Source organism: Rhinichthys klamathensis, unplaced genomic scaffold, assembly GCF_029890125.1.
Source record: "Rhinichthys klamathensis goyatoka isolate OS25496 unplaced genomic scaffold, OSU_Roscu_1.1 h1tg000019l_1, whole genome shotgun sequence".
In the NCBI taxonomy this organism is placed as follows: Eukaryota; Metazoa; Chordata; class Actinopteri; order Cypriniformes; family Leuciscidae; genus Rhinichthys; species Rhinichthys klamathensis.
The window spans coordinates 7698160-7723750 of record NW_026606570.1 but is presented as its reverse complement, the minus strand read 5'-3'; the positions used below and the strand labels follow the sequence as shown (position 1 = coordinate 7723750).

The following is a 25591-nucleotide window of genomic DNA, read 5'->3' as shown; positions in this document are numbered from 1 at the left end:
TTTATTCAAAATTAACCTCCCTCATGCAGCAACATCTCATCTCTTATCTGATGACAAGGGCGGGACAATCTGTCACTCACATGAGATCACAGCAATAGTAAACCTCAACAAACCAATCAGTTTCTGGTAGACAAAATCAAGTCCCACCCTATTTTTTTATTGTTTAAAAAGCCTTTGGTTTCACTATCACAATAGGGAAGAAAGGACTATGTCAACTTCTGTTTCATGCTGGCTTTAGGACCAAGTCATGTCCAATTAATTAAAAAGCAACAGAAGTTGACACAAAGTGCTGCACAATTCAGAAAAATAATTAAATCTGCTCTATGTGTTTTTGTTAGATCTTGCTGGTGTTCCACAGCCAGCAAATGATATGCATACCATTGTAGCCTATTGTATAATAATATTATTCATAAACCATCGTATTTACATTGAACTCGAGTTACTTCAAAGAATACCATGAAATTAACATGGTAGCATGCCCAAAAATATAATAATTGGGTACTATGTTTGTTTTTGTACGTGTTATATGATAGGTTTTGACAGACCCCTGGAGTAAACAAGTGGAAGAGATGAAACATGGTTTATGTAATACTTCGTACTACCGATAGGGGGTGATATAAAAAGCCAAAACTTTAAAACCCAGAAGACAAACGAAAACGTGTGTATAGGCGAAAGAAGACAAGACCTTAACAGCGTATTTTTGCTGGAGACGTGCAGTATTGATGGTTTAGTTCCATTGCAACACTGGTCACGTGATTATCCTAGAGTAAGGATCAAGTGTGGCCGTGAAGACACAAACTCCAGCGATATATTGAACTCGTCGCTGCATGTCGTCATTAGTTTTATCAGATGTTTGATACTGGAGTAGGATGGGCTTTCACACCTGGCACTTTTTACATCAGACCTTAAGCGATGTCAGAGCTGTATTGATGTTTTTTCCGTTTAATTAACAGTCTAGTTCAAATTAAAAGCTGGACGATCGCGGACTTTTTTCATAATCTTTCCTGATGTCGGACTGCAGTTCGTCGGGTTCAGATGAGGATTTGGACCCGGAGTCAGAGCTGCTGGACGAGCTCGGCGGCACGCTCAGCAAGGTAACCTAGATTACTCTAAAACATTACAGTTTTTACAACTTTAATTAGTGTTTAACACTTAACAGTTATTAGAATTGGTGTTGTTGACGTTAAGGTTAGTGAGTTAACGTGACTTTCGTTTGTTTAATGTCGCTGAAGCGTTGCAGCGTTTTGATAGTTGTTTTGATTGCGCATGTTCTATCCTAATGCTATCAGTAACATAAACTATGTCCGATTCCGAAACGACACGTTCTTTTGAAAATAATCTTTTCAATGAAACGGGTGAACCGATTTTGTGACAATCGTTCTAAACAAATTTGACTCAATTGGTTCCCGAACGGTTTTTGAGCCAATAGTTCATAAGGGAATCATCGCTTTCAGACATGTCCAACTTCAACCTGCAGTGTATGGAGGACCAAATCTGCAGAAATTAAAAATAAATATACTTATTGTAATAATAGGAAAATAAACAAAGGTATAATTGACTTGATAAAACACACTTAATTCATTTTTAATCAATTTAAAAGCGTTTATTGTAAATGCAATTTATATTTAGGTTGTAATTAACTTTTGCTTATGTTTTATTTGGTGAATCAAGGAATGTTGAAAATTTTTTTTTAGAGCATGCAGTGACATACATTTTTCTTTAGTATTTGAGTTACTGTCAACAATATAGTTAGCAGTCATTAGCAAAGAGACTTGGCATCTTGGGGAATATTTCATGTTGTATTTTATTTTTATAATTACATTTTTTACATATCTTGTTGAAAGAGTAGTACATATGGCATCTATAAGTTGTTAAAAAAAATTATACTTAATCAACCCATTCAATTATTGTAATTTAAATAATGAATGCAAGTCACCAGTGTTGAACAACGTAAATAAGTCACCATTGGGGGAAATTCATTAAGGATTAGTTACTTTTCTAAGTTCTAAGTAACTAAACACATAGGCTGTGTCCAAAATCGCATACTCTCTTGAGTACTTATTTTGAATTAAGTAATTACTTCACGACCGCTAAAAAAGTACATTCTATATAGTATGAATGTGTATATTGTTAATGTAAATTGGATGTACTACATCTACCATGTTGTCATTATCATGTGACCTTCCAGTGTCAGTTGTGTAGCTTCACCTCCATTCAGCAACAGTTGAGAATCCCACCAGGAAAGTAGTAGGTCATCCGGGTACTTGTTGCCTACTCTTTTATGAGTAGGCCTACTGTGAATTCGGACATACTACTTTTGTCACATACTGTGTTTCGTCTACTATATAGTAGGAAAGTATGAGATTTCGGATGCAGCCATAGTCACAGCCTTAAAGGTATAGCGGAGGATCTTTCCGAATTTTAGAGAAGACCCGCCCTCTCCAATTTGTTTAAAAATGCACATGCGCAACACTCTATTTGCTCCCGAGAGGGAACGCCTATTAAACTTTTACTAGCAGTGATTTTAAATGGATTTCTCCAAATAGCATGACAAACTTTACCTGTCTAGTAGAATCTTCGCGACTGCGGCATCAGTGGGAAGCCCAACCTGTGCTTTTAGCGCACGCCAGCGTGTGAAATATTCACCCAAAATCACTCTGGTCTTGTTTCTCTGCGGCCTTTCTCTTCTTATCATACACTTAGTATACATTTTTTCTCTTTCGACCCTCAGCCATTTTCAAAGGAATGGCTGAAACCGTAACTCATCACACATAATACACCTGAAAGTGCGCATGCGCAGAAAACGAAAACTACATAGGGGCGAGCACGTACGACGGCCTTACGTTAACATATCACCAGAATGATTGACACTTAGGTGGACCAATAGTATAGGCTACCCACCCGGAAAAAGAAAATCCTCCGCTATACCTTTAAACGTCATGCCCACGGACAATTGACTGAATGTCTGATGCATATGGCACACAACATTGGAAAGATGCTGTGGCGTCAAACCCCCTCATGGAAAAAGCCGTCGTGTTACTGTTTTCAACTGTGACTATGAGCGCTTAAGTGTGTGAAGTATGTAAAGTTTGCGCCATAGATTCTTTAAAATACATCCAAGAGTTTTACACACTGGTCTGTTTTTGTAGGGACATCGACTTTATTGCACTCCCCTAAACATGACGTGGAACAAAACAAACTGATTGGTTGCTTTTCATGTCAATCAGATGGCTTTTGGGCGGTCCTTGGCCAATGAAAGCTGCTATGGAGTCCAGACCTTCTGCCGTCAGTCTGAAGGTCTGGCTACACGAGACTAAGTAACACATTACCTTTAAATTTACAACAAAATACCGTAGTTACTTTTGCAAATAAGTCACGCAAGTTACTTTGTACTTCCATTTATTGACTGACAGCTCTCTTGTCCCCATGTTGAAAGAAATGGGGTGCAAAGGTGTTGTGTGCGCAGTCTAAACATGATGGTTATTCTAGTTCTAGACTAAATGTGATCATGCATTTACTCCTCTCACTTGCACAAAAACAGATTCATAATTCCTCAAAATTAATAAAAACAGTCAAATTCAAACTCGGAATATTACACAAACCGGCAATAATTATGTTAAATTACACAAATATACTTTGTATAATCTCACTTTATTAAGCAATGTCTTTGCTGCTGACCATCGAGGATCCAATTCAACCGTATGAATAAGCAAAAAGTACTTTAGATAAATTTTTTTTTTATTGCTGAAGTAAGAGTGTTGAACTCTCTTCTTCTGTGATCCAGATTGGCAGCACAGCTGAAAGGTTTGTTTGAACTGCACACTCTATTGTACAGGCTTGAATTTGCATTTATTTCAGCCTGAGGCTTATTCATTTCACTTTGGGTGTTTTAAGGGACTTTTAACATATGGCAAATATATATATATATATATATATATATTTTTTTTTTTTTATTAAAAACAAACAAGCAAGCCCAGCCCAGTTGAATTACTTTCCATAAAAAGTAACTAGGTAACACAATTAGTTACTATTTTAATTATTTTAAGCAATATCCTATTCCTAATGCATTCAAAAGTAATTTTCCCAACACTGAAAGTCTGAACTTTGAAGCCTTGAACCTTCATGGAGGTTTAATCTTTATGTTGCAAGTGTGGAGTCGTGGAGTCATGCGGTGATAACAATAAGCCATGTGATATCAAGTATGTTAAACTCTTTGTTTGTCTACAGTGGACTAACTACATTCATGGATGGCAGGACCGCTGGATTGCGCTGAAAGGCAATATTCTAAGTTACTACAGGTCAGCAGATGAGAAGGAATACGGCTGTAGAGGGTCCGTCTGTCTCAGCAAGGCTGTCATCGCGGTAAGGCTGATCTGAAGATCATCCTGTTATGTTTACTGTATGATTATCAAAGGCTTATCTTGACTTCACAGTGATATGAATTGCAAAGAGCTGATTTGTACTACAGTCTGAACATTTTTGAGCAGTGATGCCTCCTGTTCGTCATTCAGTGTTCATCCTCCATCTGCTATTGCCAGAGAGAAGCTGTCGAACTTGTTTTTCGGGTTTCTCTTGAACCGCCTTGATTGTTTCAGGGTGGACAAAGCAGAACATGAAGTTGAGTAGAAAGTACAAGGGTACTTCTCTGCTTGCTTTGGACAGACACATCCTAGTGTGATCTATACTAAACATCCTGCAAGACTATACCTGACTACTTTATGGAATTATCATTACCATGGGCCTTAAAAGACAATTAATATTTAAAAAAAATGATTGATATGTTGACCAGGCCTGTCACAATCATGAAGTCTGTGCCGACAATTATACAGTTAATTGTGAAAAACGGTTTATTTCTGTTTTGTTCGTGTCACTTACAGTTCCAGTGTAACCCTAATGCATTTTTAAATTGAAATTGTATATAATATAATAATAATAATAAAATATATTAAAATAGGCCCATATGATTTACTTTAATGCTGTGAAAAGTAATACAATAATATTATAATATAATGTAATATAATATAATGCAGTCTGATTTAACACAGAAACCTACTTTACAACAGTGCTTTTTTTTTAATATTCTTTGGCAAAATGTGATTGAAATTCAAACTTCACAATTGTTGAGGTTATCTCAAATATAGCTGCAATTTACTTTTCAACATGGCCACTGTTATTAAACTAAATTGAATCAACATTGAACTCACTGACTTGAACTGAATAATGACACTATTGTCTTCTGTAGAGCTGCTTAATGGCTGACATTAAAGTAATTTCATAATTGATGAACTTTGTAACATTAACTTATTTTCCTGTTTATTACTATGAAGCTGCTTTGGATACGTGATTTGACTTATCAGAGGTTGTGTTCTATACAAAGAGATGAATTTCAATTGTTTGTTGTCAGAAAGATCACATTTTCTGCACAAAGCAATTGATTTAATCTATTCCCATAAAAGTAAAGTAAACATGGAGTTAAAATGATCTAGCTTTTATCCCAATCTTGTTTAAATAAAAAATAGTTGTTTTAATATTGGTGTACTTTATATTGCTGTATGTCTATGAGCTGGACTGTTGCGTGTTGTGCAGGTCGTTCAAGTGCAGATGTCTCGGCAGTAAGACTACAAGGAAATGTCCAACAAAGCTGCATTGTAATATGTATTTAGGTTGACGCACTATTGCTACATTGTTCTGGTATTGAGTGAATTGAAGTAGTCTTGAGGATTAGAACAGGGTGAGCAGAACCGCAGGAACGTCCTGTGACGGACAGTGCATATCACATATCGCATTGTGAAAAGGGTGATAGGAGCAGTTCTCGCTTTGCCTGTTCCAATAAAAATGGGCATGTGTAAAAAAGAAAACGCTGCTCTTAGATTCGCAATGCTCATGGCCCAGATGGCCATGAGGGGGATGGCCATGTATTGGGGGATGTTCTTTGGTCTGAAAAAGGGAACTTGTCTGAAGGGCCACTGTTAAAGATCATGGGCTCAAAAGATTGTTGTAGAACCCAGTTTTGATCTTCTGGCCGAATGAATCTCTACAAACTGACTGTGAAACCCTGGAAGTCTTTGAAGCCGGTCTGGTCCCAGAGTCCCCTCTGGAAAACAGAGATGATCTGATGTGAACCGATATGCCTCGAGCACTGATTGAATTCGGCAGCCCTGCTCTGGCCTGGATCAGTGCACTTTCTCTGATAAGAGCTGTTATACAAACCACTCACTAGTTAGATCTGTTACCAACCATGCCCACTACCCCTGCAGAAAATGCTACAAAGTATGTCGACTAGGGGTGGTTAATCTGTCTGATTTCCCGATTCGATTCGATTACGATTATTGAAGTCCCGATTCGATTACAGTCGATTTTCGATTATTAACGATTCTCGATTAGCGATTATTGATTTTCCATTTCACAACAGTAAACGAAAATACACTACAAAGTGTTTGCAGTATTAAAAAAAGTCAGCTGCTGAATTACTTAACTCTTTTATTGAGTAACAACAACTCAAAGCACTTTCTGTGTCGTGTAGTTATAACTTCAAAATTATTTGTATGTAGCTTATGTTCTGTAGAACACAGAAATGAATACATCACATTGTGTTGTGACTCATCAAGTTGAACTAAACAATAACAAATAAATGAAAGGCTTATTTCCTTTAGGAAGTAGATCAGAACCAACATACTGTAGAAATTGGACAATTTTCTTCTTGAAAGACAAGGTGTTGTAGCAAGCAACGCTCGTTAGGCCGGAGACACACTGGCTGCGTGGCGTGAGCGTGGCGTTTCTGTTGCGTGTCAGCTGCGTCGCGTTTTCTGTGTCTTTGCACACCAGAAACGTGTCTGACGCGGCGCCGCTGCTGCTAGGTGACATAGAGGGACAGTCTACATTTGGGTTAGCGGTGTGTTAATCCTTACTACAACAATTTCAACTCTTGCCTCTTGCCTTTACGACAACAATTTCAACTGTTATCACACATCTTCCAAAATCCGAAAAATAGGGAAGTGGGCTGTCTGTTTATTTCAATAACATTTATAAATTTTGTGTAGCTTTAAAGAGCCTATATTTAGCCTGATGATGGACCGTCACTCAGAAGACACACTATGTTGTTATTGTAGCTTATTATCATTATATCCTCCTGAGGCCCAGAACGTTTTTTTTTTTCTAAAGTTTTTTTTCTTTTTCATGTAATCACATTGTTAAGACCATAAGAAACAAATGAAAAAAAAAGAGATATTTTATTCATATGTTATGCTATGACCTCTGTAGTGAACACCAGGACTCGATTGTTTAAAAAATAAAAATGAAATAAATTTGTATATAGGCCAAAATAATGGCAATATTTGAAAATCGATAATTATTATTATTATTTGTTTAAATTACATTGATATCTGAATTTATATCAAAACCTAGACTTTCAAACATCAAAATGTAATTTATTAATATGTATTCGTGTACAAAATGACATATAAACATCGTTTCCTATTCTATTTTGCCTGGAAATGCTTCCAACACGCTTGCGTGTCGCGTGAAAAATTGGCGTCGGTTCTATTTCTAGCATGCACGCGTTTTCCGCGCGGCTCATGCAAGCTCTAACCTGTTAACATGGGAGCCGAAATAAAAACGGACACACCACGCAGCTGAGACGCTCATGCCACGCAGCCAGTGTGTCTCCGGCACACCTGCTCTCACTCGCTCTGGCTGCCGTTACACGCGCTTGCTACTGGAACTGGGCGCGTTCGTGACGTTCAACTTCCGGTATAACATTTTTTACAAAATAAAATAATGCAAAAAAAATTTTTATAATAAAAAATCGATTTTTGAAAATGTAATAATCGATTCATACTCGTCCATAACATAATCGCGATTAATCAATAATCGATTTTTTTCACCACCCCTAATGTCCACTACAGAATGCATGAAATTATAGTTAAAGTGCCCTTATTATGATATATTTTTTTTGGATATTACCTTTCATGCAGTGTTATATAAGCTGTTTGTGAATGTAAAAAGGCAACGTTTCATGGGTCAAAGACAAGTAAGTACACAATAAATGGAGTTATTGTCTCCAAAATGAGAATTCTAAACTGCCTGAAATGAGTTTTTTTACCACAAATCCAGTCTTACTTACTTCCTGCACAAACCATATGTAGGTTTGTAACAAATTTGCATAATGCCATTGAAAGCCTATGGTCTTGCCTATTGGCTGCCCACGAACAATGTCTACTTTGACTCGCTCTCAAACACTGTGGTTGTAGCTGAGACCTGAAAGAGTTTGGTTTGTGTTGAGAGGACGCTGTTTTCTGCGCTGCGAAAGCAAATCCACTTTGCATGCCCTTCCAAAGGATGAGGACTGTAAAACCAACGCCAAAGTTAGCCTACTGAGTATGCAAGTGCTGAGTAAGCTGAAATCCAGACATGGAAATGGCGTTTCATTTCCGATACAGAGACACGCTAGCGTCTAAGCGGTATACCAATCACAACAGACTAGGCCATCTGACCAATCAGAGCAGAGTAGGCTCTCGGAAAGGAGGGGTTTAGAGAAACAGAATCCTTTATTGAACCATTTCAATTCAAACACTGTGAGAAAAAAAGGTGATTCTGTAATGTATATTATGAGAATTATTTTAAATTTTTTTTTACCTTGGATGCATGTAAACCTATTGTAGGAGACCTCCAAAACAAAATTAGGAACCTTTATGAATAGAATAATAGGGACACTTTAAGGCAGATCGTTTTTTGAGTGCACTCTTAAGTTTTTGTTGGTTTTAGCCCGTTTAGACAATGGTTTTTCATTTAAAATTGTGCATATCCTCATTTTTTGGGGGGTAGGGGTATAAGCTAATACCTCTAGATATCATAAAAACTGCATATTTATAAGAATATATAATTGATCATTATTTATATTTTTTTATAACCTAATCCTAAATTAGTAAAACAACTACTTTAAGTAATTATAATTGACCAAAACCAACATTTACTTAATCTGTGGATTTATCAACAACTGATTTTGTTGATATTAATTTGTGCTAGTGTTTCAGTTTTCTTCAATAATGGAACTGACAGTCAGATGTCATTGTATGTGTAAGTGTTCAGTGCAACTTATTAGCAGTTAAACCTTGAATTGTTGGCTCATTTAGGTTCATTAGCTAACTAAGCACAAAATGATAGCCTGGCAAAAGAATTGATTGGTAAAGTTATACTTTATGGATAATTCGTGCACTACTTAAAGCTTGTTTTGAGATGGCTAGTAGTTTTTGTTTTTCTGTTAAAGTGGTCTGAAAATGTTTCCACAGGTCCACTGACCTATTCAATAAATGCAAATATATGATGTGGTGTCAGCGAGTTGTTTATCAGGAACAGCAGGAAAAGGTGCTCCAAAAACAATGGCAGAGAGAATGGAAGGTTTATGGCCCATGTTTAATCCATTTTCCAAACATGTTCATTGTTATGATCTGTTCTTGTTTTTGATGCTTTCTCTTTCAGCCTCACGAGTTTGATGAATGCCGGTTTGACATCAGTGTGAACGACAGCATCTGGTACCTGAGGGCTGAACATCCTTTGCTCCGGCAGCAGTGGATCGATACCATCGAACTTCACAAGGTGAGTCCCTCAGAAGCAGCAAGATAAACTGCTCCAGCTCCAGTGTCTTTCTGATAGTGAGTGATCATGTTTGTGTTGCAGAACCTGAATGGGTGTTTTATTTCCTTTGAGGAATGGAGGGTGTTTGAGGCACTGTGCAGTGGAATGTGTCCTGCATACCTTTTTTCTTTTTTCTTTTTAGCTATAATTTCCTTGTGTCATTTGAGTACACAGAAGAGCCACTGTGGAGTCCTTTCTAGAGGATTCGGTTTGAATTAAAATTTGTGTTTTTCATAGTATGTTCTGAATTTGATAAGGGACTTGACCATCTCGGTTATTGATTAAATTAGTTTTTTAGGTATGCAGGTGTGGTAGATCAATGACGTGATGCTTATTTTTTGGCATATCTATTAATTTATTCAAATGCAATTCATATAGTGACTTGGATAAACCTTGACTTTGAGCACGTTTTTAATTTAAAAAATTGTTTATAAATTAATAATTTAACATATAAATGTTTAAATATGTATTTGGAAATAATTAAAATGTGTATACTCGCATATATTGAATTTATAAAGAATATTTTATTACTCGTCAATTAATACTCCATGAGACAATTTTTAAGAGTCATTCATGTATTTTTTTTACAAAACAAAATAAAACCGACAAGAGTACATTTCTAAGAACTTAATATGTGTTTGCTTAAACTATATTTTCTCTTCTTTATCACATGCACTCTTATGTGCCTTTGACCGTAGTCTGATGCATCCCTGCACATACTGCACCTGCAATGTTGGCATTGACCTTTGACCTATTATATACTAACAGCAACTTCGAAAATAATTTACTTGTCTTGTCGAACAATTTCTTAGTACCTATTGTTTGCTTACTGTATCATTACTCATTCGACATACTGTACTGTACTTTTTTACATGCTATTTGCCAGGGAAGTACGAATATATGAGATTGTTTTAGCTCATCTATCCGAGTGACATGTTGGTTATGATTCTTTTGCATGAGGAGAAACAAGATATTTATTGTATCTGGCATTGGTTTGCGGTGACGTATCATGGGACCGATTTACAATGGCAGGGTCTTGAGGAATGTGCTGATTTGAATGACTCTCACATGTGCGGTGGAGTTGAACTCAATAAAAGGAGTGGAGCTGTTACTACACAGCTGGTGTTTTGATCCAGGAAAGGGTGTGTGTGTACAGTTGTGTTTTCAGGCAGCTATTTAGCAGGTAGATTTCTTGAAGTATCATAATGTTCTATGTTTGACTTGTGTGTTGAGAAGAATCTGAAAGTGAAACAGTATTAAGTTCTTTGCTTGTTTTGAAGGTTATAAAAGCATAAACTAAAGCTCTGTGGACTTATGAGAACTCAACAGTGAGTTTAGTTGTTAAAGGACCTTTTGGGAACATTGTAATATTAGTCAAGTCTAATATTATATTTATATGGTGCTTTATACAATACAGATTGTTTCAAAGCATTACTAAACAAACAGCAAAAATCTAATGCAAATGTTCTCTGGCAGTTTTACACTCACGGCCACTTCTGCTATCTGCTGGTGAAGAGTGCTATTGCAGTTTTGTCATGTGACTAAAAAGCTCTTTTACAACTCCAGGCAGGAGACTTTCTGGTCTCTTTATTCAAACTCTCATCCCCAATTTTTTTTCCTTCCTTCGGTTGCACACACTTAGGTTGCGTTTTTGTCCCGTGCTGTTTATCACTATGTGATTTTGACTGTTTTTCTAGCCTCGAAAGCACGCAAATAGTGCTCCCTTTATAATCACTAAAAGCTGTCACTCATCTCAGTTCATTGTGATCTTACAAAGTTTCATTATAATCAATGAAGCTGTCTACACTGCACAATGAATCTCTTATTTGCATCTTTGTTTGTTAATGAGAGGAATGAGGATTCATGAGCTTGCAGAACTCTGCACTGAACAAAAACTTGTTTTGAGCGGTGAGTGAATTAGAAATTAAACACCTACCGGTAATTGGCCATTGCGTTGGAGAGTAGTGGTCGACCGATATTGTTTTTTTGATTGCCGATATCTTAAAGAGCAGGATGGCCGATGACAGATATATATATATATATACACTCACCGGCCACTTTATTAGGTACACCTGTCCAACTGCTCGTTAACACTTAATTTCTAAGCAGCCAATCACATGGCGGCAACTCAGTGCATTTAGGCATGTAGACATGGTCAAGACAATCTCCTGCAGTTCAAACCGAGCATCAGTATGGGGAAGAAAGGTGATTTGAGTGACTTTGAACGTGGCATGATTGTTGGTGCCAGAAGGGCTGGTCTGAGTATTTCAGAAACTGCTAATCTACTGGGATTTTCACGCACAACCATCTCTAGGGTTTACAGAGAATGGTCCGAAAAAGAAAAAACATCCAGTGAGCAGCAGTTCTGTGGGCGGAAATGCCTTGTTGATGCCAGAGGTCAGAGGAGAATGGCCAGACTGGTTCGAGCTGATAGAAGGGCAACAGTGACTGAAATAACCACTCGTTACAACCGAGGTATGCAGCAAAGCATTTGTGAAGCCACAACACGCACAACCTTGAGGCGGATGGGCTACAACAGCAGAAGACTCCACCGGGTACCACTCATCTCCACTACAAATAGGAAAAAGAGGCTACAATTTGCAAGAGCTCACCAAAATTGAACAGTTGAAGACTGGAAAAATGTTGCCTGGTCTGATGAGTCTCGATTTCTGTTGAGACATTCAGATGTTAGAGTCAGAATTTGGCGTAAACAGAATGAGAACATGGAACCATCATGCCTTGTTACCACTGTGCAGGCTGGTGGTGGTGGTGTAATGGTGTGGGGGATGTTTTCCTGGCACACTTTAGGCCCCTTAGTGCCAATTGGGCATCGTTTAAATGCCACGGCCTACCTGAGCATTGTTTCTGACCATGTCCGTCCCTTTATGGCCACCATGTACCCATCCTCTGATGGCTACTTCCACCATGTCACAAAGCTCTAATCATTTCAAATTGGTTTCTTGAACATGACAATGAGTTCACTGTACTAAAATGGCCTCCACAGTCACCAGATCTCAACCCAATAGAGCATCTTTGGGATGTGGTGGAACGGGAGATTCGCATCATGGATGTGCAGCCGACAAATCTGCGGCAACTGTGTGATGCCATCATGTCAATATGGACCAAACTCCCTGAGGAATGCTTCCAGCACCTTGTTGAATCTATGCCACGAAGAATTGAGGCAGTTCTGAAGGCAAAAGGGGGTCCAACCCGTTACTAGCATGGGGTACCTAATAAAGTGGCCGGTGAGTGTATGTTATATGTATATATTACATCGGCAGGGTGGCCGGTGACAGCCTGTATATATTTTATTTATTTATTTGAATTAATATTTAATAAATTATAAATAAATAATTAGAAAATGTATTTAAAATAAATCTCTAAATTAAACAGACTTACTTTAGATAGCAACTTAATTGTATTACAGTATTTTTCACATAAAGAAATTGTTTTTAAAAATATGAATAAAAAGGAAGTAAACTGTAACCAACAGGGCACTCCATAGTCTGTTTTGTGCGTACTGGGAATCTTTTTTCTATTTTTTTTTTTTTAAATAAAGACAAGGTGACTAATTTTACATACAGAACACCGTGAAAATGACATGAATAGAACATAGTGGGCAACTCTATATAGCACAGCATAGTTTGAAATCAAGGGTTTAAAGTTTGTCGAGTGAAGCTGACCTCTCCTCCTGTCCACATTCACTTCATGCAGGATACAAATATCTGACAGCTCAGCTGGCTTCTGCAAGGTTTGTGAAATTAAATGTTCATTAGATATTCAAAGATTTGTTTAAATTATATAAATGCGTATTTGCTGAATGCTGATGGTAAATAAGAAAGTATTATACTACACTACTACGCTATAATACTTTTTCGAATACAGTTGTTTAGACAAAACTGTTGAACCGAGACCATAACTAATGAAGTTGGACAATGATAGCACTGTGTGCTCAGGCATTCTCAGCGCCATCAAAATAAAGGTCCCGCTTCTAACAGATCGGACAAACAAAGACATATCGGCGGATTATGATATTTAAAAAATGGCAAATATCGGCCAATATATCGACAATGGTGATATATCGGTCGACCGCTATTCGAGAGATCAACAGATGTCTGTGATTGGCTACATTGCTCACCGCTGCAAAAACAAATAGTAAATGGAAACATTTGACGTTCTCTAGAGCGCTTGCTCTGAGCGTTTGGCAAATTTGTTTCGCCCATATATAATATTACATTATTAACTTGTGTGTGCCTGTCCGCTAAGCCACTGGTTACCAAGAGTTGTTCAATTGACTTACAATTAGTGTGTCAAAGATTTTGTCAGCCTAGTGCAAATGATGCTGCATTTGTGTGACTTGTACAGTCACATAATTGTATGTGTGGTATATGTGGTAGTTGATACCACATAAAATACAATATTTAAAGCCTTACTCATGTCAATCTATCTTCTGAAAATCTCTTATCTAAACACAAACTGACCTGAATAATCTGTTTTTTTGACCTGCCTCTTCTTTCTGATCTGTACGGCTTCAAATCTAAAAATGCTATTTGAATCACCATTCCTCTAACATAAGAGCACATTAGTAGAGAGGCTGTTGGCACTCAGGTCAGCGTTGTTTATCGCGACTCTCCGTTCATCGAGGTGAGTGTGTGTGTGTGCGTGCGTGGGTGATGCAGGCTGGGGCAGATGGGCGTTTTCCGCTCACAGTCGTCCAGCTGCATGTATAATTCATGAGTATATTCATTTGCATGAAGAGGCTACTTTGAAAGCCCTGCCCAGCAAGAAGACCTCTGAACCAAAATAAAGGAGCTTGATTGGATCTCAGTGGTTTTAGGTGTTGGTGCAGTCCTTAAATGCATTGATCCACTTTAAGATGAGCTCTGAGATGAGGAGTACAGCACAAGAGACCGAGACGAGAGCACACGCCCAGCAGGATCTGAGATCTCCTTAAACACACACGCTCACACATTCACTTACACATTCATGCTGCTGGATTAGATGCGGCCAAAGTAACGGCAGGACTTCTGGATGATTTATGTTGGTTATATTGCTTTTAGGTGAGTGGAGTGTGTGCGGCAGCTCTGGGAGTTTCAGTGTTTGTATGATTTGCCATCTCACTCACTCTCCTCCACATGCTTTGCAGACCCACCCACAATCTCTCTGGTTTTATTCTGCTTCAGAAACCCACCTCACATCATTTCTTCACATCATTGCGAATGCTTGTCTCCTCCTCCGTTCCTGCTTGACCATGTGCTGGTGAAATAGTCTGCAGTCAGTGCACTGGGAATTCTAGGAGTGTCCAGCAAGGAGTGTCCGAGAGAAAACTGAGAATCCTTGGAGCGTCCAGAGAGAGAACTTGGAATCCTAGGAGTGTCCGGATAGAGAACTGGGAATTCTTGGAGTGTCTGGAGAAAGAACTGGGAATTCTGTGACCGCCTTGAAGGAGTGCTTTTGGGAGCATCTGAAAAGAGTAGTGGTCATGCTGGGGCCAAGTACTCAGGACTGCAGTGCCTTGTCCTGCTTTGGCTGCTGGAATGGGCAAATGGTGGGCTTTAGCACATTAGCATTTTAACTCATGTCATTTACTTCTCACCATCCAGCACTCTTACTCAACCATTCATCATGTTTTCATGACCACCGACATGATTTTCCTGGGGAATTCAATTACAGTAATCATTTCCATCATTCATTGATTGGGACGAAGCAAGACTGAAGCAGGTTATTCCAGCTTTTCTTGAAATTAGGTTTTTGTTGCAGTTTAAGGATGATCCATATAATAATAGTTTCATTTAACAATCTGCCAATCTGTCATTGGCTATTAGTTAAAGCACTTTAATTAAGTCTTCCACAAGCCAAGTGTCAGCAGTTTTACGGTGCACTCATGAAAGGACTGAATCGAAGGATTTTCCTGTCAGGTACAGTGTCTTCTGACCAAATAAAAGAGTTATGCGAGTACTGATTGCACTTAATGGGACTTTTTACACTATCGTTCAAAGGTTTGGGGTCGGTAAGATTTTTAAATGTTTTTGAAATACGGTCTGTTATGCTGCATTTATTTTATATATTACAATTTACTATAACTATATTATATTTTATTTTATTTATTCCTGTGATGGAAAAGCTGGATTAAAACCGTTGTGCTGCTTTCTGTGGAAACCTTTTTTTCTGGATTCTTTGATGAATAGAAAGTTAAAAAATAACTTTTATTTCAAATTAAATTTTGTTGTAACATTATAAATGTCTTTACTGTCACTTTTGATCAATTTAATGCATCCTCCTTGCTTAATTATTATCAGAACTTTAAAAATCTGATTCAGAACTTTCCTTTTCTTAGAGGGATGCACAGTCATGCACACTTTCAGTTTATACCTGGATTCCTTCAAGGCTCTGCCAGGAACTGTATTTACAGTATCATGATATTGATGTGGGATTGAGATGGGGAGAGGATGTCTGCGACATTGTATTATAATGTTTAGCATCAGCCTTCTTCCGCATGTATGCAGCTTCTGTTACTTTGTCAGGTGGTGTAACGGGCCAGAACAGAAGTACAGTTAACCATGCAACAGCAATTTTGTTCCTTGTGTCCATGCCTATATCATACCTATGTCATTCAAAGAGACAGGTCTATTTGTATAGATCAAATATTATCATTTGCACACGTGAATGTAACACAACTCTAAGATTGTTAATATTAATTTGAATTAATTTTATGATGGTTTTATAATGTTAGATTATATACTTTTGTTCAAAAGCTTTAATAAAAAAATTATTTATTTATTTTAGGAATATTTTATTTATATAAATGGATCAAAAGTGACATTAAAGAAAGACATTTATAATGTTACAAAAGATTTCCATTTCAAATAAATACTGTTCTATTAAACTTTTTTTGATGAATAGAACTATTAAAGTTCTTTTCATCAAAGAATCCTGTAAAAATGTATCATGGTTTCCACAAAAACATAAAGCAGCACAACTGTTTTCAACATTGATGATGATAATAAGAAATGTTTCTTGAGCACCAAATCAGCATATTAGAATGTTTTCTGAAGGATCATGTGACTCTTAAGACTGGAGTAATGATGCTGAAAATTCAGCTTTGCCATTTTAAAACATATTAAAATAGAAAACAATTATTTTAAATTGTATTAATATTTCACAATATTACAGTTTTTACTGTATTTTTAACCAAATAAATGCATCCTAAATGAGCATAAAATACTTCTTTCAAAAACATTTTAAAAAGCTTACCAACTGGTAGTTTTATATTGTTCCAAATATCCTTTCTTATCCTTAGAATTAGTAGGGTTGAGAATTGAAAACTTTTTTTTTTAATCCATTCTAAACCTTTATAAATTCGTAACTTTGATTTTTCGTAATTCATTCCTCTAACATTTTTGGAACGCCTGTGTTCCTCCTGCTTTCCTGTGAATTATTTTGCACACATTCAATTCATTGTGAACATACAAATCTTACTTTGGTAAAGCTAAACTCATAATAATAAGGTTGATGCTACTGAGTAACTAATTCATATTTAAGCTTCAAGCTTAACAAGTAAGTCTTAAATAAAATATCAGATGTGACTCTCATCCAACTATCATTCATCATTTGATAACTGGCGATTTTAAGCATTGATCCTAACAGTTGCTTTATATCTTTGCAAGTGTTAGAAATGTTCAGTCTGTCTCAGTTCTGTCTTTTTCACTGCACAGCTTCGACCATACACTTCACTGCCCCATGATTCATTAAATGTTATTTTCAAACAAGTGTGAAGTTACCTAGTTGTTTTTTGTGTGCAGGCTGAGTCAGGCTACGGGTCTGAGAGCAGTCTCCGCCGCCATGGTTCCCTACTGTCCCTCACCTCTGCCGCCAGTGGCCTTTCCACCACCTCCGCATCCTCCTTCAAGGTGAGAATCAGCCTCTGCCTCCACAGTCCCAACTCTTGCAACATCTCTTGTAGTTTCAATTGAATGTTTATTTGCAAACTGTTGAACAGAAGGGATACAGTCTGCGGGAAAAGCTAGCAGAGATGGAGACCTTCCGGGACATTCTCTGCAGACAGGTGGACACTCTGCAGAGGTACTTTGACAACTGCGCAGATGCTGACTGTAAAGATGAGCTTCACAGGGACAAAGGTGAGGAAAACAGTTATGATACAGGGAGTTTTATCTTGCTGAGGGGCCGATTTGGCGTTACACAGGAGAAAACTTCCCAGTCAAACTCCTTTCGTATTTAGAGGAGTGCCATTTTATATTGTGCAGAGGGATAGTTCACCTAAAATAGAAAATTGTCATTAATGGTGTTCTTTGAAACACAAAAGAAGATATTTTCTGTCCCTCCAGTAAAGGTCCACGCAAACAAAACTTAAATGCTTCGTCCTTTTATCAAATATGGTACACTGAAGCTCAGTCATGCCTGCTTGATTTGTAAGAACCAATGAGGTTGTTTCTCATGCGCCAAGCAAGCAGGGTTTAACTTCAGTTTACCATATTTGATATGCTCTATGGTGTGTTGATCTGGCTTATGTGAATAAAATATATGTTCATCATATAAAGCAATCGTGTGTCCTCAGGAGACTTGGATTAAACCATTTGGCACGTATAGATTTATTTTACGATGTGTTTTTTTTACTTTTTAATGTGTGAAAGTTTTGGTTACATGGACCGGAAGGCTGAGAGAATATAAAAAATATCTTTGTTTCAAAGATGAACAAAGGTCTTATGGGTTTGGAACGGCATTAGGGTGAGTAAAAGTTGGCGGTATTCTCATTTTTGTGTGATCCTTCTCTTTAAATGGATGAGAGTGCACATTCAAATTGCTTGAATTGTTTGTTGTAACACTGCTAAAAAAGGGTGCTATTTTTTTTCTTGCAGTATCTGATGATGAGGATAATTTTCCAACCTTACGTCCAGATTATCTCAACAACAACAGCAGCAAAGAGAAATGTGAGGGTTTTTTTGTTTGTTTTTTACATTTGTACGTCTTTGTTATAAGCACATCTACTTTGTGCCTAATACATTTATTGATGAAAATTTTCAAATGGCTCGTAATCCTGTCTGAATGCAGTTTGATTCTCGAGCAAAGATTTTTCTTTCATATTTTCTGAATACAGTGTATGTAGGATCAAAAAAAAAGTTCATCAAAGTTGTCCTAAGACAAGAACGGGTATTGGTCAAAATTCATGTATAACTTTGATGAAAGGATTTGATCCACTTCAAATGTTGACCACTGTAATATTTGTTCATCATACGTCTTTATTTGTAGTAGCATAAAAAAAACGTACACAGTATACACCATGCAATAAGCTGCAAACAGCACGTCATGCAGTGTGTAAAGTGCTTTTTACTTCTCGTAATGGTGAAAATCTTCCATTATGTCCATGATGGTGGTTGTTAAATGGCTTATTTCTTTCTGGGTCCGAAGACAATTGATAAGAAGACACTTATAAAGATTTAATTAAGCAACTGAAAGTTCTTCAGAAGTAGAGCTAAGTTGGAGTACGGCTGCTATTTAATATTAATTTTACTTGATTTTTCTGCAGTATTTCCTGTGGACAGCCTCAAAGCTCCCGTAGGCATCGATTTCAAGGGTGAAGCCATCACGTTTAAAGCCACTACAGCAGGAATCCTGTCCACACTGTCCCACTGCATTGACATTTTGGTCAAACGAGAGGAGAGCTGGCAGAGACGACTCGATAAGGTAGTGTGCAGCAAAAAATCTTACAGACTCCAAACTGTAGTGTACATCAACATATAGTAATTCTAATTCATACATGTTTGGTGAGTAAATTATGACAGAATGTAAATTTTTTGATTATCATTATTTATTCAACAAGAATGGATGAATTTGATCAAAAGTAAAATACAATTTATAATGTTACAAAAAAAAAACGATTTACTATAAATTAACTATAAATGCTTTTTAATTTCCAATTTCAAACACTTTATTTGTACATATTAAATACAATCTGCTACAGGCAGATACCTAAAAAAACAAGTCCAAACCATGTATAAGAATTAATGAATGAATAAATAAATAAATATATGTATGTGTGTGCCATTAAAAATATATAAATAAGAGGGGTAAAAGTCATGGCGTGGTAAACAAGGGGATCTGAGATGGTTGGGAATTTAAAAGCTGAACCACTTTAGGAAAAAAGGTTGCCTTCCTCCTTTGTGTCCCACAGCCTGGACAGCGAAGCCTTCAGAAAACAGGACATGTGAAGGGTCTTGTAAAATCCTGCCAGCCAACCTCAGCATTTGCTGTTCACTTTTGGAAAGAGCCCTAATAAGAAGTCCAATAACTTCTATTTTGAAGGGTGATAGAATTAAACCAGCTGACGATAGAGAATGTAATGACACTTTCAATGTAGGAGTAGTAGAACATAGTGAAGATGTTCTTACTATCCCCAAAGGAACTGAGCTTCCTTAAAAGGTACTGGTGCTGCCACCAGTTTCTCCTCCGTGTTGGAAGTAAATTTCAGCAGATTGTCAAAAATTGTGCCCAAGTACTTGTACTCCTCAACAATCTCTATGGGCTTTTTGTGAATGATAGTAGTGACTGCCGTAGTCATCTGCCTCTGCTTATTAGAAAAGGTTACTACCATCTCTTTAGTCTTGTTCACATTTAGTTCCAAACAGGAGTTGTCACACCGCTCAACAAATTCCTGAAGAGTTGGACCATGATGCTGTGAAGGTCCTGAAAGCCGAGACAGTAAGATGGTGTCATCAGCAAACTTAATTAGATGACCGTTAGATTGGGTGGACCTGAAATAGTCGGTATGCAGAATGAAGAGCAGAGGGGAAAGGACACAGCCCTGCGGAGAACCAGTGAAGTGTATAGGAGGTCAGAAAGGATCTGTCCAATTGCTCTGCCAATATAACAAAGTGAACGGTGACCACGGCCCATCAATCTCCAAAAAGGCACCATTAAAGTAGTCCATCGGACTCCTGTGTTATATTTCAAGTCTTTGAACCCACGAAAGCTTTGAATAAGAAACAGACCTCAATTTAACCTATCAAGGAAAAGAGTATGGGTCTGGAACAACGTGAGGGTGATTTAAATGATGACAGAATTCTCTCTTTTTTTGAGAATTTCAGTTTTACAGGAAGTATTGTTAATTTTGGGACTACCCTATGCTTTTTTGCAGTATTGAAACCACAGAGTGCATTTTGTTACGTATGAAGCATTTCGCATCAAGCTGTTTTGTCACAAGCTTAAAATGGGCTCTATGTCAGGGCTTAAAGTATTCCGGCACCGTGCCGGATCTCCGGCGTGCGGCCGTGAGGAAAAAATGATTATTTTAGCATGAGATTCATTTTTGTCCAGCTTTAACGTGTTAAAATATTTAACGCAAAAACGCAGCATCCGTTCTTTCTGTCATCCTTTAGCTAGGGTTATGAGATGACCATGTTCTTATTCACGCAAATGCTTTAAACCACTCATGCGCGACAAGACAAAAGAGAACGCGCTGTCAGTGAATGTCCTCCTGACGCGCACACACACACACACACGACGCACAGAAAGACGCGCGCCAGTATCGAGTTCTTTCGCGCTTGAACGAACAATAACACACACATTTATGCCAAAATGTCAGTTTTGTCAAGCATCCTCACAAGAACAGTCCTAAATGAGTTAAATAAAATCTCAAATGGAAGTAAATAGTAGTGAGAGAATGAGATGCATGAGATCCTGTCAGCAGCGACAGATCTTAAAGTGACAGGAGCCATTAATTCTGTCTGTCAGTAAAGTTAACCTAAAGAACAAAGGGAACAGAGAAAATTACTAACTGCTCTTGACTAAAGAATGCTTGTAGCTTTGATAAGGATTAATCTATATTTCATTTATAATTTACGCAGTGCGGACTGTTTTATAACCTTATTCAATTTCTGTATGGTACAGGTAAATGACATTTATTATGGGTTTAAGTGAGGATTGTTTTAAGTTCACTTAAATTTAAAGGTTTTTTATATTTTTTGAAGCCTAATGTTTAAAATTTGGGGGGAAATCATTTTCATCGAGACATCAGTAGCTATAATATTAGTGATACTGGCTTTCATTCATAAAAAGATGGCATTAAGATACAGCTTTAATACTTGAAAATAAATGGTGCCATTGAAGATAGTTCCCCCCCCCCCCCCCCCCCCCCCCCCCAAAAAAAGTTCAGGCTCAGGAACTTTTTTCACTTTAACCCCTGCTATTTACTTTCCCATACACTTCCCACATAACACCTTAATTACTGGATGAGTCACAAAGACACATCCATTAAAACAAAAGTGCATCTGGTCTCCAGAAGCCGTGCATTCCTCACATTAGCATTGTCATTAGTATCTGAGTGTAAAGCTTATGCACGCACTTGCCCGACCAGTTTTTCCATCTACAGTCCAACCCCTGCTATATTATCAGCCAGGAAGCGGCTTCTTGAATTCCAGCCGCAGATTTTACAGTATGTTCACAGTCAATCAACAGGATTGGATGGACCTTTGAACGGAATAAAGCTTTCTGCAAAATGACCAGAGTTTCCCATTTCTGAGGATTGTGTGTTTTGATGTTAGCGACCGGATTGTAGAGGATGTCTACAGTGTACATTTCTTCAGCGTTGAAGCCGTGGCAGAACTGGGTGGCGCTTCAGAGCACTAATGAAAACTGGATTCCTCTGTCTACGCACAGCAGCTTCTACACTGTAGGTTTGACTTGCTTGTGTCCAGTTCACTGGTTATTTGATGCTACGTTCTGTTTTAAGTGCTTAAAAGAGTCACTTTACATACTGTATGTGTTTTTAGTCTTTATGTGTTTTAGTCTTGCATTTGTGCTATGTAAGTGGATGCGTTTGCATTTTCATCTCAGCTCTGCCATTGGCGTTTAATCGCTTTGGTTTAGTGGAGTCACATTACCACCTTTTGATAGTTATCAACTGTCATATAAGCCGGGTGTTGTCAGTAATTGTCTCATGTGTCAGTATGTGTACAATCTTTGTGTCAGTAGTAGAGGTGTGTCAGTGCTTTTAGCAAAGACACACCTGTCAGTTTTAGAACAGATTGGATTTATTATTTACTAAACAAAATTATGCAACAACTACTTGTCTACAACACCCAAAGCTTCTCAGTTAGTCAAATGAACAAACATGTTTCAGTGAAGGTTTAATGTGGCAAGACTACTTCATTTGAGTTATTTGTTTGACTGGTTTAAAGGTTGACTTTCTGCAAGCTGTTCAAGCTTCAAGCAAGTTTAGAGAGCGGGTGTTATGGGCTCCTCCCTTTGTTGAATGAATGCCCTTCCAAAGAGGCAAGACACAATGGTATCATCAATCGCATCTGTAGTAGGATAGACCGTTGAAATGGGTGTGTTTGCTTTAGCTGAAGCATGAAACTGCCAGTGGACCTGTCAGATTGCCCGTCTCGTGTCTTTGCTCTGTCCCGGATTCTCCATTTGGATCCTTAACAGATATTTTTGGGATTTGTTTGTAAGCAAGCTTTGTTTAGCAAGAGTCCTGAGTGCCTATCATGAGGATTCATGAGGAATCAAATCAAATTCATAATGGTATGCAAACATATACGTTGTAGAACTCAAAACGTCTTGCCAAAAGTCCAAAAGGTTTATTGAAACTAGGCAGCAAAAATGGTTCGTTCCAAAACTTTATTTCAGAATCAGAATCCCAACGGTCATTTATCCATGACCATTTACAATAGTTTGGGGTCAGTAAGATTTTTATTATTATTATTTTTAAAGATATAATTTAGTTTTTCTGCAAGGAAGCATTAAACTGATCAAAATTGATAGTCGAGACATTTATAATGTTACAGAAGATTTCTGTTTCAAATAACGGAAATAACTTCAGTTCTTTTGAAATTTCTATTCATCAAAGAATCTAGTACAAAAAATATGAATGGGCACAACTGTTTTCAACAATGATAAGAAATGTTTCTTAAGCACCAAATCAGCATATTAGACTGATTTCTAAAGAATCATGTGACACTGAAGACTGGAGTAATGATACTGACAATTCAGCTTTGCCATCACTGGAATAAATTACATTTTAAAATATATAAAATTAGAAAATAGTTACCTTTTAAATTTTAAAAATATGTTCGTCGTGTTAATATATTTGTCTTAAAATGAATGAATCTAAGATTTTTTTAATGCTTTTGAAAAAAATCTCTGAGACCCAAACTTTTGAAAATAAAAAAAATATTAAAATATTTTTTATTAATTATAGTAATGACCCCTTTAAGATCCTCTTGAATTCATTGATTTATATCAGATATAGTAAAACTATGAGTAACATTCTTTCCACAAAAGGAAATTGAAAGGAGAAGACGGGCTGAAGACGCCTACAAAGCTGCATTGACAGAGCTGAAGAAGAAGCCTCATTATGGAGGACCAGACTATGAAGTAAGTTCACAACCTTTAATTTACACTGTCCTTTCCATCTGTGGGCCAACACACACCCTCCATTTTAGACTGAGATGCTCTCTCTGTGCTAAACGTGTCTGTGCAGGAAGGACCAAACAGTCTGATCAATGAAGAGGAGTTCTTTGATGCTGTGGAAGCTGCATTGGATAAACATGACCAGATCGAAGTACAAGTAATGATTCAGATGAATTAATCATTTTGCAAAGCTGGATGTTTTACACATTTCTGTTTTATGTACTGTTACTGTGACATATGTTTTGTTATATGCTGAGCTGCCATCCCATTTGTTATAATGACTCTGTTTCCATGGAACGGACTGTTTGATCACATCATCATGACTCTAGAAGTGTAAATATATACCAAGGGTTGTGTTTTCAGTTCTGTAGAAAAACTGGGAAAACCAAAATGGTCAGAGTGGCCTAGCGGGTTTGCACATGTGTTCCAACATATTGAGCTGGGGCTCTGTTGTTGCTGTTGCTGTTGTCACCTTAAAAGTTCTCTAAACAAATTTAGCCATTTTGCTAACTTTACCACTTGCCTTTCACTTAAGTTTACAATTTTACTTTAAAACATCCCATTAAAACTGAGCTATAGTTGTTTTTAAGTCAGTCAGTCATTTAGTTAATGTCAGAGAGTGCGTTTCTTGACCACAGTATAGGGACCTAAACACCAAAAATGATAACTATAACTATAGAGTTTCTATGAGAATATTTAAGTCCACACAACAGCTATAACGATAATGACAGAGAGGAACGATTTAATTGGAATCACTATACTAAATACATTGACAGCCAATCAGAATCCATCAACTTTAAAGAGCTCAACTGTTTACATAGACAACATAACTTCGTTCATTTATAATAAATAAACATAACGTTATCATCCAATGGTGTGGACGCGAATATAGTTATCTTTAAGGGTGTTAACGTGCCTTAAGTATGAACGCGTTCAATCACACTGAAAGTCTGGTTTGAAGTTGAGATCAGAAGAAAAAAAATAGAAAAATGGCAAATATCATCCTTGTTGATGTTTCAGTTTACTACTAGTTGGAACCTGTACTGATAATGAATATTAACCTATTTTGTGGAGTAACAGATGAATCTTTAAGAAAAAGTCCGTAACACTTTATTTTAGTGTCCTTGTTACATTACATGTACTTACTTATGTAATAACAGTAAATTATACATAATTACATGCAACTAACTAACCCAAACCCTTATTATATAGCAAGTACATGTTGTTAATTAATATTACTCTGTACTTAAATGTATAGTTACACTGTAACAAGGACACCTTAAAAAAATGTGTAACCAAGAAAAAAAGGAAAGAGGAGTCGATTCCCCTCCAACTTTTGGAAATGATTCTTGATTACCAATGCCTTGGAATCGAGGAATCGATTATTCGACTCCCAACTGTACCTTATCAACAGTTCGTTGTTCATCAGGATCCAACAGCCAATATACCAATCAAGAAACTATCTACAAAGCATATTTACAGCTAATTTAATTGCATTTAAAGCTAATGTTTATATATAAATGTTGCT

General features: G+C 37.2%; 1 protein-coding gene across 4 annotated transcripts in view; it reads left to right on the top strand.

Moving 5' to 3' along the window:
- Nucleotides 1-940: 940 nt before the first annotated feature.
- cert1a (ceramide transporter 1a) overlaps nucleotides 941-25591 on the top strand; it is a 35805-nt gene continuing 11154 nt past the window's right edge. For 3 of the 4 annotated variants that reach the window (XM_056238138.1, XM_056238130.1, XM_056238120.1), the window contains exons 1-9: nucleotides 941-1094; nucleotides 4228-4362; nucleotides 9478-9594; nucleotides 17436-17543; nucleotides 17633-17771; nucleotides 18510-18581; nucleotides 19178-19335; nucleotides 23935-24027; nucleotides 24134-24220. In XM_056238138.1, coding sequence (XP_056094113.1) covers nucleotides 1008-1094; nucleotides 4228-4362; nucleotides 9478-9594; nucleotides 17436-17543; nucleotides 17633-17771; nucleotides 18510-18581; nucleotides 19178-19335; nucleotides 23935-24027; nucleotides 24134-24220 — 996 coding nt within the window. In that variant the 5' untranslated portion in view covers nucleotides 941-1007. Of the gene's footprint in view, nucleotides 1095-4227; nucleotides 4363-9477; nucleotides 9595-15023; nucleotides 15182-17435; nucleotides 17544-17632; nucleotides 17772-18509; nucleotides 18582-19177; nucleotides 19336-23934; nucleotides 24028-24133; nucleotides 24221-25591 lie in introns of those variants that run through there. The other variant, XM_056238145.1, reaches the window with a different exon arrangement.